At 41.4% G+C, this 15,586-nt stretch overlaps 1 protein-coding gene across 8 annotated transcripts in view; it reads right to left on the minus strand.

Moving 5' to 3' along the window:
• Positions 1-15,586, minus strand: part of LOC138718016 (SAM and SH3 domain-containing protein 1-like) — a 550,517-nt gene that overhangs the window by 15,997 nt on the left and 518,934 nt on the right. For 7 of the 8 annotated variants that reach the window (XM_069852137.1, XM_069852136.1, XM_069852142.1 and 4 more), the window contains exons 9-13: positions 15,047-15,179; positions 9,124-9,959; positions 5,097-5,168; positions 2,498-2,641; positions 617-752 (exon numbers count right to left, since the gene is read on the minus strand). In XM_069852137.1, the coding sequence (XP_069708238.1) occupies positions 617-752; positions 2,498-2,641; positions 5,097-5,168; positions 9,124-9,959; positions 15,047-15,179 (1,321 nt within the window). The remainder of the gene's footprint in view (positions 1-616; positions 753-2,497; positions 2,642-5,096; positions 5,169-9,123; positions 9,960-15,046; positions 15,180-15,586) is intronic. The other variant, XM_069852143.1, reaches the window with a different exon arrangement.

The following is a 15,586-nucleotide window of genomic DNA, read 5'->3' on the forward strand; positions in this document are numbered from 1 at the left end:
TCCTCATCACGTAGTAACATTTGTTTTTATGGCAACATAACACACTTCCAGTTATTTAAAAATGGAACTTTCTCTTCAGTTTTTTCCCCCCAATATGTCCTTGGTGTCTATTGGTCGGTAATTCATAGTAAAGCAACTTCACACCATCAGTGTCCCACTTAAGCTTGTTTTTGTGTAGAGACAGTCTTAATTAGAGAACTTCAAATAATACTCCTCTAACTAGTTAAGGAGAGAACCTCAAGGTCTCTCTAAAGGGGGGGTGCAAAGCCCATCAGGACAGAGATTTCAGAGAAATTTAGTGTAAAGATGAGCCTGTTTACCAGTGGTCAAGGATTGCTATTCTAAATCCAATCATTTATATTACAATATGAGGGCCGAGTAGACCCAGAAAACAGGATTTCACTTTTTCAGGGCTCTGTATAAACACAAAGGAAAAGAAGATCATCTCTGCACCAAAGAGCTTACAGTTCTTCGTAAATGCTTAATGACTAACACATCATTCATTCTGCTTCTTAATCACTGATTCTGCTTTGACTTTCTCTGATTCTGCTTACTGTGAAGACTGCTGCTTCCTGAAGCCACAGAAATGGAGCAATGCAATTACAATCAAACTTACTCATTGAGCTCTGACCGCTTAAGGAACTCCTCAGGCTCTCTACTGAGCCACCGGCTTTCAGCTTGGGTTTGTCCAGGGAGTCAGTGTCTGGTGGTGGTGACTGTGGAGAACCTGGCATGACTCCAGGGCTGGACTCCTGAAAAGGATTGAACCATTTCAGTCTGCTAACTGAACACAGGCACTCACAGAAGCTACTTGTTCATTTCCAAGGAATTCAGTTTTCCTGCTCTTTACCAAAGAGGATGAAGCATTCTATACTTGTCTATCTATTTAGTAGCACTCAGGGGTGGCAGAAGCCCCACTTTATTAGGCATGACACCAGGGACAGGTGCAAACAGTCAGTCTGAAAAGGCTAGTACTGTAAGTAGAAAGTAGAAAGAAACATTCCACAAAACTTCCAACCCAATAGCTTTTATGATAGCTGACATTTTTGCCAGCAGTACTTGCAAAAAAGTTAATGCCAAATTCAACTCTCTGAATGAGGATTTTGTACGAAGATGAACACAAAAAAATCAGGCAATACAAGTAAGACACACAGCAATGTGCATTTTTTGCAGAGATCTGTTGATATCTGTACTCATTTACCTTGAGGCAAAAAAAAAAGAATTAACCAGAAAATGCAGCCTGTGTATAGTATAAACCCATATAAACATAAATATAAAATGATTTTGCTACATCTGCAATAGATGAGGGAATTCCTCTTTTCATTCAGTCACGCAGTACAGGAAATCAGACAGGGTCTTTCCTAAATTGAAATTCTGTAAGCCTCCATGAAGTGCAGTTTAAGTAAAGCAGCAGATACTTGTGGCTAGAATAGCTTTTGCTTGGTTTTTTTTGAAGGCAGAAAGAAATACTGACACATGGTTTAATTTATTATGCTAGAAAGGTACAAATATTCTAGAATGACTCTGCCAAAAAGTTTGAAAAAACAAACCAGCTGTAGCTTGCATCCAAGAAGAATTTGTGTTGTGATGTGTGGTCATAAAGCTTTTAGATGAAAACTGTTATTTGCAAGCTACAGTATCATCAGGAAAAAAAAAAAGTGGTCCCAGCATATGAATTCCGATGTCAAGTTAATCTTAGAGAGAGCTAGACAAGCATATCCGGCCGGTGCGAGGCCACCTGGGGGCGATGTTAGCCAGAGAGAGCTCAGCTCTCCCAGCAGCTTTGTAAGCTATTACATGTTTCAAGTGCCAAGATTGGTTTTAAACAAATGCTGGAAGAATTTTTGACACTCCACCAAAGCAAGGAACCCAAAGTAAACCAAAAGGAAAAAAGACAGCAATTGTTCCTAGGCCACTGAAATTCAAAGCCTAATTTAGAACTAATGTACATCAGGTTTGCCTTTAAGAATAAGCTATAAAAATCTGTAATGAAAGAATAATAGGAAAATCTTCTGTGGGATGCCTCTTCCTGCCTAAATTGTGCATCTGCTTTAATGGGCTGCAGCAGAGGGCAAATTATGATGGAACAAAGATCTGTAGTAGCAGAGAGGAACCATGTATGTGAAGTTATGCTGGGAATTTAAACTAAGGTGTAAATTGAAGATTGAATATATTACTGCGACCCTGTGTCACAGACTGGTTCGCTTAATAAATAATGATGATAGATAAAGAAATGGAAACACAGAGCAAGACGTGTAACTGCATCAACCACAGGCTTCTGCTGATGAGCTACCTGAATGAAAATCTGAAAGTGCATTTTCACGGTTTGGCTTCTATAGGAAGCCATTTCACAATGAAGGATTTTATAAGAACACAGGAATAAGCCACACTATATAGTCCTGTTAGAAATTTCTTCAGAGGTGCCTTGAAGCGTGGGGATCAATACTGATTATCACTTCTACATTATTAAGCGGATTCCACTGCAGACCTTGCATACCTGCTCAGACAGAGAGCTGCTATATTTTTTAGACATCCTTTTCTTCATGGTTTCTTTTACAGACTTCACCTTTTTGCCCAGAGATATACGGGATGCAGACGGTGATTTGATCACTTCTTTATAAACAAAGTCTCCTTCTTTGCCCTGCAAAATAAAATAGGCTTTAAGCGTGTAAAGTACAAGACCCATTTTCCTCCTCAGTCAAGAGTCGTCGTGGAGGCATCCAGGCAGACACAGAACAGCAGCATGGTGTCCTGTTTACTGCTCTAAATTCACTGTGGAGACCTTGTGCAAATGACAGTATGAATAAGGTAAGTGGACTGGTAAGGCATGATTTGTAACCTTTTCTGCAGGTACTGTGTGTAGGTGTGTTGGGGTCTGTTAGGACATCTTTATCCCTTTGTGTTTCAGACCTGACAGAAAACTCCACTTTCAGACCTGATAGAAAACTCCAGTTTCAGACCAAGCCCTTCTGCAGGGCATACAACAGTAGCTGTGGCTCATACTGGTCAATACTATACACAGCGTAACAGGAGTAAAGGTACCTCTGAGATCCTGGCCAAATATATATCTGTGTGTATATATACGTATGTGGATACCTATATTTGGTAACCAAAATTCACTTTTTATTTTCAGACAGGCATTCTGTTAACCTCTCTTGATGACCATCTCTGTAGTTTTACTGTGGAGCGTTCGTAAAAAATGGTAAAAAAAAGCTACTAACTCCATCAGTCATGGTAGAAGGCTACACTTGCACAGCTATTCTTAAGACATACAGCAGGCTACTGCCAAACTAAATTAGCTGGTCTATATATACAGGATGACAAAGGCTGCTTTGAACACATTTAACCTTTTCTAAATCAGCTCAAGATACCTAGCATTTACTTATGCCACAAGCACACACAAAACATGAACATGGAGCAGTTGACACCTTGCCAAACTTACTTGTATGACTCAGCCCTTACTCAAACCGTCCAGGCAGTACGATAAAGACAGTCTTTTGTTCTACAGCATGTCAGGATTGTAGCTCTACTAGAGCTATTATCGGCATCCTCTCAATTGGGAGCACCAAAAATCACAATGCAAAAAGTACCAAAATCCGTTTGGACAAATTGAGTGACTACTAAATTTGACCTCTGACTTGGTTCAATAATCCTTCTGAGGACCACATAGGTACAAAAGATACCAAAACCTAAAATAAGTATACACTATATTATTCATAAAAGATTTATCTCTTTTTTTTTTCTAAATATTTGCTACTTTACTGATGTTCTCCCATAAAGTTTCTCTGAAATTAAGCCAGTACTTCATTTCTGACAACTCTATTTTTTCCTTTACAAGTTCTTTGTGATTACAACTTCTTTGGTAACTTCTAGTCTTTCAGTAGAAAGGACAGCTCTTTGTCTTATTTTTTGGAAAACAAACAAACAAACAGCTTTCCATTTAATGGAAATGCTTTCAAGAAACGTGTTTTCAAGAAATAAACATATTTTCAAGAAATAAACCTTGATCTGCATACATTATTTTGGCATACTGCACCTCTCCTATTACTGATACCAGTAGGGAAAAACATAACATCTAGATTTCACACCTTCCTATTTCAAAATCAATCTGAAAAAAGTATGCCGAAGTATCTATGTTTAAAGATAAATATTTTAAGTTTGGAAGTCAATTTTCTACCGAGTTGAAAATTGATGAATAAAGTAACCATCCACAGTTTGGGGCAATTTATGGGTAATCTATGATGTAAAAAAAAAAATAAATCAGAAAACCAAAAATAACTCCAAAAATCCAGCTGATTTATAATGTAATAATAATATAATATAATGCTGGCATATAAAATATTTCACAATATAGACCTGAGTTAAATGACCGGAGAAGTTATAAGAGCCAATGTTGAAACAGAAAAGAAAAACATAGATGGACAAAAGGAAAGAACACTTTCTGCAATTTCTTTTGGTATGATGTTCTGGCTCTTTTCTTTTCTGTTATTTTTGGCCGCAAGCTGACCAACAGTAACACTGGGATCAACATGAGTAATACAAAATGCTATTAATTCTCAGGGGAGATGTCTTTTTTTTAAACACAAAGAGCTCTGAGATCGATTGCACAGCACCCAGCACAATGGGATCCTAGTCTACTCCAGAGCTCTTAGATACAGTGAGAAAACAAATAATAAATCTCTTCCATGATGACTTCACCCAAATAATTTGCAGATTTCCAGCAAATTAAAGTTTGCCTCGTCATTCCAAATAGTAAATATTTTTACCAAGAAAGTAAAGCAATTTTTTGTCTGGGGTGGTGGCTCTGAGGGAGTCAGACATAAGAATAGCCCACAGATGTGCCCCGATATATATGCATTTTGATCCCTTGTTGCTGCTTCTCTACATATATCACATATAAATACTTATACACACGTGGATACGGGTGGGTATGTTATTCTCAAAGCTAAGGAAGTTTGAGGTTAACAAAGATATTCTGCTTTCTTGGATACTCAAACTGTTATTACAGACCCAAATTACACTCCAGTCTATTATAACTCCATTACGCATTTAACTTTATGCTATTTCAAGTCTGTGCCGCCTTGCCTAAAACTCACCATTTGGTCAGAACTGTTTCCAATGTGAAGAGAACGATTTGTCAAGTCAAATCCTCCAAAGCTACAGGTTCTCTGGAAAAAAAAAAAACAAACAAAAAACCCAATGATGGATACAGTTCTATCACAATGATTAGCTCACTCAAAACATCTGTGATTCGGAGAACATCAGTGAAAACACAAATGTCTGCAAAAATGGAAACAAATAAACAAACAAAAGGATGGGAAATTATAAATCAGGTAATTTGTTATAACACAATTTGCGTAATTTGTCTTTTCCAGAGACAACTCCTTGGCCTAAGGTCTCCTTGCTGTCCAGTCATCTATTGTCTACTCTTTTTAAAAAGAAAAGCAACTTTTTTGTCTGAGTAAACTGTTGATCTTACGCATCAGGTTTTCCAGGGTGCTCCATCTCAGCATTCACATCTGTCTTCATAAAAGTCCACAGTTGCACTGAAACAGAGAACCACCCATCTCATAAAGGATAGAATAACCTACCTTCTGGGAATAGCTGCATAGACTCCATTTCCACTTAAGTACAGGGAAATGCCAGAGGCCTTGTAGGGCAAGCTTTTGGTAAGAGGAGGGAAAAAACAGCCCAGCTATCCATAAGCATTGTGTCCCCAGAGACTCAGCAAGCCCTGATTCCAGGTTACGCATTTACTCTCACACATGTGATGATACATGGCAGCTACACTACTTCTGGGAGAAAGTATGTTTACAGTGACACAATCACCTATTGGAGTGACTCAGTTTTGGCTGAATGCACAGATGCAGTTCAGCATAAACAAACTGAATAAAGAAACTAAAATCAGCGCTATGACAATGCTTGCCTCCCAAGAGTAGAGTGCAACCAAACTCAGTACAGTTCCATTTCCACAGTCAACCATTCTTTAACTGTGGCAGATAAATCTCTGCTAAAGCTTTGGTATCCCTTGAAAAAAGATTAGACGCTTAGGGGGCTCAGAGAGAAGCCAGCTTTGGCTTTGCAATCCAGAAGGTAAAACCTTTGACCTTTATTTGGCCACTGACCAACCAGCTGCACAGCACTCAAATACCTGGCCCTGCCAGAAATGTCACAAAGCAGTCTAAGGAAATGAAGGTACCACAGTTACAATTTACTTGCAAAACTTAAACGCTGGGCTTTAAGCATGGGTTACGAGGCAGGCAGATAACTAAGTATTCGCTTCAGAGTTGGAGTTGAGACAAACAGGAAGCAGAAGATCAACCACTTGTGAACTTTAAGTTCTTAGGGCCTTAACTACCCAACAGAGCAACTTCAAAGATGCCTTGATAGGAAGCAAAGCTGAGATAAGATCTATTGCTCAATCAGTATCCTGACTCAGTACTTGGGAGTCATTGAAGATCCACCAACTCAGAACTACCAGTTTGCTTTGAGATTCTATTAGGAAGAAGCAAGTTCTATAAACTGTGCCACTTAACAAACAGTTACATCAATTAGTTCTATTAAAGTAAACATTCTTCCTGTTCACTGCTAATCAGCATGCATATCAATAGCTTTTAAGAAGTTCTTTTTTTTCTAGCTTTTATGTCAGCTGCTGTGTACCTACAGTGCTCGGATGACAGATTTTGCACCCATCAAAACTCCACCATAACTCGAAATCAGCTTTGTCCAGGCTGTACTAGACATTAAAAAAGAGTGCTGTGACATACAGCTTTTTAAAAGTGTTTTTATTCCAAAAGGCAATGTGACTATGGCATAGCTTTTAGAAATTGTTTTTGGAAAGCATTTGAGACCACAAGTAATATGATCAGTTTTTGAATCACAGCACATTTAGCTATGAGTAGTGCCATCCCGTGAAGAGATGTTTGAACTAATCCTACAGCGCACAGTGAACCCCAGCAATGAAGAGAGGACATCTGGAACTGCTCTGAGCAAATCTTTCTGTCAAACCAACCAGAGCTCCTCCTAAAACAGTCTTCTCAGAGAGCAAAATGTCTGTTGGTTAAAAGCTTCTGAATAAATGCACTATAGTAAGGATATTTATTGTTTCATTATGGACCTCCCCATACATTTCACTTTCACCTCCATATTCCAGTAGCAACCTTGGCAATACTGTACCAAATAAAAGGTCTGTGGATGAGGAGAGGGATATTCAATGGAATGGCCATGCAATCAAAAGTATTATCGTTTTGGGAGAAAAGAAAAACTGATGCAATTTGAAAATTTCATGCATGTCCAGGTCACTAAAACAAATATAAATGATAAAAATGAATGGCAAGGCAAGACAGAGTGACCAATTCCACTGAATACATAGGCATTGCAATTTCCCTGAGGTTGCAGCAAAAATCCATGAAGTGCTTCTAGGAAGGAGTGGCATTAGTTGAAGTTTGTCAGTTTTTTGCAGTTTCAGGAAGAAGTGTGTTGAAAAGGTTAGTAAGAGAAGCATGTCTCCACCATTTATACCATTCAAATGAGGCTGGAGGAGCAGTTGACTAAGGAGTTCCTCAATAACAACAAAACACTATCCATTTATTCTCCATTTGTATCTCTGTGAATTAGCAAAAGTCAGTCCAGATGGTTTTCATAACAGAATTACTATAGCAAGACTACCTACAAGACCTGAAAAGCTTGTTTCCATCATCTATATTTACAAAGATAGTTTTAGAGAGTAGTTTTAATTATGGAGCATCTCTAGCACCCATGAGTATGCTCTTTTGCCTGAGATACCCCTATTGTTCAACCCACAGAAGGACAAGTAAGTTTTCTCCTAGCACTGTAATACCCTTATGGGAAAACAATGTCTTTTGAATACATTGTCTGTGAAAATAAACAGTACCCTGTGATTGGCAGGGCAAGCAGTCAATGCAGAAGGAATAGTGAAGCTGCTGAGAGAGTGTTCATGGTATTGGGTAGAAAAACCCTATTTATTTTGTGGATGAAGAGCAAAAAGTTAACCATGAAAGTATGGTCAACTCCCACAGGTTATTCAAGGACACCAAGGCTGTTACTCTTATATTAATACCTCATATCTGAAGAAATAAAGCAGAGACCTCTCAAAATGAAATCTGTAGTTTACGAGGAAAAGCTGTTTCTGCTGTATTGTTCACTGGAATATGCTGCTTAACACTATGGGTGCACTGCTGTTTCCACCCACTAAAGCAGTGAACACATCTACATTGCCAACTAGACAACAGACTAACTGTGTCAGCCTTGGAGACCTGGTTGGCCCCAAAGGCCAGTTCGTAGGAAATTCAGCATCATGGTTAAGTGAACTGTCAAAATTGGATTATATAATCAGGACGCAGCTTTGGATTTCTCTGAAGTGGTCAAATCACTTAATTTCCCATTGTACTGCACAATTTCCTTTTCTGGCCACTCCTTGTTCCCTTTCCACAACACTCTGAGGGAAGGTGTCACCTTCACCCCATGCTAGAAAGAAGGAGCAGCGGCCAAGGACAGAGTAGAAGGGGCGCTTCTGGTGGTGGTGTGCAGTAAGCAGGAGGGCAGTGTACACATAATGTGAAACTTCTCGTCTTTTTAAAGATGTGTATTTAACAGAGAATACGGAGCTGGGTACATGAATTAATGAGATGCAGACTTGAGAGGGGGAGGGCCAATATGAGGCAACTACAGCAGGAAATAAGAGCACAGTTGACCAAGGATGCTCTAACCCTCCGAAAATTTTGCTCACCTCTTGGTATCTCTTTAAGAGAATACCAACCCCCAAAGCATCACAAAAAAAAAATGTTTATAGCATCTCAAAGCTCCTCTGTTTACCAGTGATCTCAATTTCTGCACTAGGTGAATTTGAAAAACAGCATTTTGTAATATTTGCTCTCTCTCATTGAGTTATTCTGTACACATAAAAACTGCAGACTCAACAAAATTCTTCTCTGATGGGATTATATCAATCTATTCCCTTACAGCTGAATTACAGCGCTTAAGAGTTTCTAACAGCAAGGGAAGCAGAAGCACTGAATTTTAGTTAAAAGTATAAAGCAAAAAGTGTTGACTGCAACCTCACAGAAACTGGAAGACCGCCTTCATCACAACTCTTTGACTCACAGACTTTTGGTGGATTCTCAAGAGAACCCTTTTAGTACAGCGATCCACTGTGGCAGCCCACTTCCTCTTGGCCTCCTCATCCTCCTCCAGCAGGCATCTCCTCAGGTCCTGCTTGTCGGCCTTGCTCAGGGTCCTGTCAGTAACGGGACGCACCAGCTGTGAGAGGTTGAGGTGACTGTACAGGCTTCTCTCCACCACATAGGTAATATTGAACTCGCTGACAGAAGTGCGCCCTCGTAGCCTTCTGTTTGGGAAGCCACAACCTCCACCCCCTTTCGTTTTGTGCCGCAGTAATTGTAGGTCACAAGCTGTGGGAGATGCTCCTTTCCTAGCAGGGCGCTGGCAAAGAAAAGCTCTGGAACAGGAATAGTTAGTATCCATTTTCTTCAATCGGATCTGCTTCCTTACACTCTGAATCTCCTCCAGGGACACCAGAAGATGGTGCTTGTGCCTGTTGCTGTCATAAAAGCAAATGCTTTCTGTACTTACCCCATGGCTCAGTGAGCCGAGGCTCTTCTTCATTTCCCCATCTGTCAAGGAGCGGCAAACTTTCTGGGTCTTCTCCTCTTCAGGGTAAGAGAAAAATGTCCCAAGTTTCTTGGGAGGCTTGATAAGGCCATGGCTATCAGTTTTGCTGTAGGTCTTCACCAGCTTCCGGTTAGCTCCCCAAGTATCAAGACTGCTGGATGAGGGAGAAGTAGTAAGTGAGTCCGAGTCATCCTCTGGCTGTTTTTCACAGGAGCCATCGAAGTAAAATTGCTTCTTGTGAACTCCAGAGTAAAGTGCTGATCTGTCATCCAGTATAGGAGAGTTGTCAAGCGAGTGCTCTTCCACACCTATGGGTCACAAAAGAAGCACAACGCATATAATCATTCATTATTCTCCAAGACATTTCCCTGTAAAGCCTTATTGTATTTATTCAGGATATCATCCACTTAAACTGTCAGCCTCTGGCCTGGACAGGCGCACACTCTCCTGGGTGGAAAACTGGTTGGATGGCCGGGCCCAGAGAGTGGTGGGAAATGGTGTGAAATCCAGCTGGAGGCCAGTGACAAGTGGGGTTCCCCAGAGCTCAGTGCTGGGTCCAGCCCTGTTCAATGTCTTTATCAATGACCTGGATGAAGGCATCGAGTTCACCCTTAGCAAGTTTGCAGATGACACTAAGCTGGGTGGAAGCGTCGATCTGCTGGAGGGTAGGGAGGCTCTGCAAAGGGATCTGAACAGGCTGGACTGCTAGGCTGAGTCCAATGGCATGAGGTTTAACAAGGCCAAATGCTGGGTCCTGCATTTGGGGCACAACAACCCTATGCAGTGCTACAGACTAGGAGAAGTCTGTCTAGAAAGCTGCCTGGAGGAGAAGGACCTGGGGGTGTTGGTTGACAGCCGACTGAACATGAGCCAGCAGTGTGCCCAGGTGGCCAAGAAGGCCAATGGCATCTTGGCTTGTATCAGAAACGGCGTGACCAGCAGGTCCAGGGAGGTTATTCTCCCTCTGTACTCGGCACTGGTGAGTCCACTCCTCGAATACTGTGTTCAGTTCTGGGCCCCTCACCACAAGAAGGATGTTGAGGCTCTGGAGTGAGTCCAGAGAAGAGCAACAAAGCTGGGGAAGGGGCTGGAGAACAGGCCTTATGAGGAGCGGCTGAGAGAGCTGGGGTTGTTTAGCCTGGAGAAGAGGAGGCTAAGGGGAGACCTCATTGCTCTCTACAACTACCTGAAAGGAGGTTGTGGAGAGGAGGGAGCTGGCCTCTTCTTCCAAGTGACAGGGGACAGGACAAGAGGGAATGGCCTCAAGCTGCGCCAGGGGAGGTTTAGGCTGGACATTAGGAAAAAGTTTTTCACAGAAAGGGTCACTGGGCACTGGCAGAGGCTGCCCAGGGAGGTGGTTGATTCACCTTCCCTGGAGGCGTTTAAGGCACGGGTGGACGAGGAGCTAAGGAGCATGGTTTAGTGTTTGATAGGAATGGTTGGACTAGATGATCCGGTGGGTCTCTTCCAATCTGGTTATTCTGTGTGATTCTGTGTGAAAATGGAATAAAACTTCCTGATACAAGCAGCCCAGAAAGTATTTGTGAGTAGATAAATCTGAAGCAGTTACTTCCATTTGTGAAATGAGAGTTCTGAGATAACAGCAGACAGATGACAGCAACCTGTAAGTAAACTCATCATTATTTTAAGTTTGTCTCTTTCATCTGCAGCTAAGTAAGACCACAGATGCTCTCACTAAGAACCCCTTAAAAGCTGCAACTGGGATATGTTTCTCATGTTTTTCTTCTGATACTTGCATATCATGCTCAGCTCTAGTGAGATAGGTCAGAAGCATATTGAGGTATTAAAATCCAAACCAGTATCTCTCAGGTCCATTTTTTTCCACATCCAGTACTGCTGCTGCTGCAGAGAGCAGTCTTTCTCACAGAGAGTTTGGGAGCTGAGCTCTAGGATGAAGTTAAAAGTTTTGTGTTTTCAGTGGGGGAAGAGGCATCAATTTTAATCACGCAGAACTTACTTAAACAGATGCAAAGAAAAAGAAAAGGTAGGTTAAATTGAGGACTTGCCAGTTTTAATAGTGTCCTGGTAATGACAGAAACACTTAGCTTTCACCAAACACATATTTCACAGAAAGGGAAGAAGACTTTTTGCAGTGCAAGTACTGGAGATGGACAAGTAGCTAGTTCTCCTTTTTGGAGAAGAGAGAAGGGAATAAAGCACCTGAAATTGCAATTCCTTTTTACATTTATCATCTAAGAAGCTTTCTCTGGTGTTTTCTTCTGAGCAAAGTATAGGCTCGGGTATTAAATACAGTAACAAGGGAAGAGTCAAATAAGGGTATGCATTCTCCTCAGTCCAGCCTGACAAATTTCACAGCATTCATAGGTACGTATCAGAAACACACACACAAATGTGACTGTGTTTATTTCTTGCTAAAATAATTTTTTGGTGTGACCCTATTTTGCTTTCATCTTCAATTGCTTCCACAGTCTTACAGCACAGCTAAATTTGAATCATTGCCAAAATACCTATTATTTACTAAATTCAGTAACATGGGATGCATTTCAAGATGAAAGGAGTTTAGTGGTCATGTACAGGCTTCCTGTCTCACCTTCATTTCACTCTGATGGCAAAACATATTTGACACACATTTGCTGAAACTTAAGATACTATTTTAGAAAGGTAAAACTCGCTGTGAGAGCAACAGGATAGTGCATCACATCTTTCACTCCTTAGAACATTTCCAGGGTAGGTCTGTTGACTGATTTTGACACAGCTTTCACTGGACTGTCCAACTTGCTCTCTTTCCTCTCTGCTTCTCAATTTGAAAAGAAAATAGACATTCTCCTGGGACTGGATATACGCTGATAAACAATTTTAGTCCACTGAGTAAATATGTTTTCAAACAGCTTGTAAAATATGCATTGTGTATCAACATTGTAACAGATGTTATTTGGAGTGAGTCCATGACGCAAAGCAATAATGACACAGAAGTAGATGTGATTTGCTTTTAAATGCTATATAAGAATAGTGCACAGGAATTAGGAAGCTTCAGTTATTTAGCTCACTAGGAGCAAACTAACACAAAATACATGTGGATTCAGATACTGGCACATTCAGACATCTAGCATATCCAGATGTCTATTTAGTGTGATAACAGAGTCAATAGTAGAAATGTGAGAGAAGGATCTGGGACCAGTATATTTTTCTTTAAAAGCTACAGGAACGTATAAGGGAAATTCATCGAAGTTGTTCTTTGTGAAGAAATTCTTGAGAAGGATTAGGAGGAATCTTTCTTATGGGGAACTGCACATTAGGTTTTCAAACTACTCTCACACTTTGTTAAAGGCTGTTCAATGCTGATGAACTAATTGAAATTTAACTGATGTTACTCTATTTATTTTTATAGCCAACTTCCCAAACCCTGGCCATCTAGGATTTCACATTCCTTCACATTCATAACACAGATTCGAATAACAGCAGCAAACAGCTCAAGAACTGATCCAGTCATCTGCAGGTAACTTGGAAGGCCAGACAGCAATCCTCAAATGCAACCACAATATTAGTAGTGGCCTCTGACGTAGTCAAATGGGAATACAGACCTACATTATGAGATATGGGGATGGACAGCATTTATGAAGCACTTTCAATTTGCCCTGTGAAAACTTGGGCGTGGGAAGAATTTACTGAAAGTCATAGACATCTACTCCTAATGTAGACTTGGCTACTTAAGGGGCCTTCTATTTATGTAGAAGTCATGCAGGAGTAATCTATGTTGTTATTTAGCAATAATTGTTTCTGCTACAGTTTCTCAGGAGGCCAATCTACAAAGGAACTCCAGAGCGCTAGATAAAGTAAAAACTTGGATTTACAATTTGTTCAGAAAAGCCTGGAGTTCAAGCAGAAAGGATAGTCTGGAGATGAAGAAAAAGGGAAATAAAGCAAATTTTTTTTTTGAGGCTATTGTTAATGCAGTGAGTTTCCTGTGGGAGCCAGGGGTGGAAAACTGTAGGAAAAAAAAAAGGCTGGAAGAAACTGTGAGTGAAAGACTGAAAGAAGAAAGAAAATAAGGAGATGAAGTGCTGTAAGAAAGGGAATAGCAAACCAGACAAGTTAACATGCTGAAGAGAAAGTCTGGTCAAACTACAGGAAGGCATCTGCACACTCAACAGCCCTTGGCTGCCTGCTCCTGCAGCTGCTCCCACTCCTGAAGCGTCTGGCTGATTGCTCCCTGAAGCTTTTCCCAGGCCCCCAGGGAAGGAGGGGGTAGGACAGGCCTCTCTAGGGTCCTTCTTTTCCCAAAGCAGGGGAAAACCAGCCCTGCTTTGTTTGCCCTGTCTCATAAACCATGCTTTTACTTCCAAGATAACCTAGCTTTATGCTCACCCAATGAGGTGACAAAACCTTTCCAAATCAAGACAGAGCTGCCCAGTCCAGAGCTCTAGACCAGCCATGCCTTTCATTCCAGCCAGTAACATCACCATCATGCAGGAGAGAGGCAAGTTACATCACAAATCTGCCAACAGTTTCCTGCCACATACTCAAGAAAATGTACATGTCCTCTTTAAATGCACTAGGAAAGAATTGTAATACAGCTCAGCTCGCTGCAAAGCTGAGGGGAATCAGCATATGGTCCTGGGAGTGTCACTAACATAGAGGTGTGCTCACAACTCCAGTGAGGACCCAAGTAGGGCTCTACAAAGAGGCTTGTGAGGCTCAGGCTCTGTTAATCTGAATGCTCACACATGGATACAGGTCATCCAGAGTTAATTCTGCGGCATGGCGTTCCCAGGGGCTGAACTCTGCTTCCCATTTCCCCACCCTCCTCCTCCTCCCTTCTCTCCCCCTCTATCCTGGCAGCAGCACTCATTCAGGAGCCAAACTGCAAGCAGGCTCCCCCAGAAGTAGGAGTTAATATCACACAAGGTAGTCACTATCCCACAGGAATATCTGATTGAATTTCTGTACTTTTGCCACAGGATAATGCCATGTGGCAGAACTGTACCACCAACCAGCCCCAAAACAAGGGAGAGCTTCACCTGTACGCCCTCCCAGGCCTCACAGGAGGGAGCAGCAAGGTAGTGGTGCTGCTTACCTCCTTGCTGAGCCTGTGAGGCAGCAGACTGGGACTACACCTAGACTCATTCCCTGCCCAGCATGGGGCATAAAACATAAACCAAGTTCGAATCTCCTAATGAGGGGCTCTCCAGCGCTGCTCTGGGAATATCAGGAGATAGTATTAATCACAACCTAGACTGCCACTTTCCTCCTTCCACAGTTGCAAAATGCAATTACTTGGGTAAGGCATGCACCACAGACAAGGCAGTCTTTCCTACCGTCCCTTTAAACCACTGAACCCCTCCGGACCTGTCCCTTCTTAACAGAAACATGTATTCACAAACTCAGTTTTAAATATCTGAACATTTCTTTTTACCTTCTGTGCCGGGTTTTTTCATTTCTTCCACTCTTATGAGTTTCTTCCGGACTCTGCGAGTAGAATTCACCAGCTTGTGCAGCCTCTTAAACTTCACCGACTCCTCTGTTTCATCATCGGATTGTTCTCTTGACTGGCAAAGAAACAAAGGGAATATTAATAAAGTAGTAGTTCCACGGCTTGGTCCTTCAAGTCAAGTTAACACAGCTCATCTGCTGTGCTGTGTCAATGCAGCTTTGTTAACTGGTGTTATATTTTCAGTCCAGGACAGACAGAAACATTTAAATTACTGAGGATTTTCTTTTTCCTGTTTCCCCCCCCGACTTTTTTCTTTTTCTGAAAGCATGACATACCATTTTGATTTCTAAATCTGTGCAACATAAGATCCTAGGCATTGAAATGCATTCCTGCCCTTGTCTTTCTTCCCATGCATTGTGTAATAACTACTTCGACGTCCTCTCTCAGTACGATTCAGGCAGGGCACTTTCCCAGGGCTCTTCTTACCATACCAGTTATGCTCCTGTGGTTTGGGTCAGTCAC

Source organism: Phaenicophaeus curvirostris, chromosome 2 (genome assembly GCF_032191515.1).
Source record: "Phaenicophaeus curvirostris isolate KB17595 chromosome 2, BPBGC_Pcur_1.0, whole genome shotgun sequence".
In the NCBI taxonomy this organism is placed as follows: domain Eukaryota; kingdom Metazoa; phylum Chordata; class Aves; order Cuculiformes; family Cuculidae; genus Phaenicophaeus; species Phaenicophaeus curvirostris.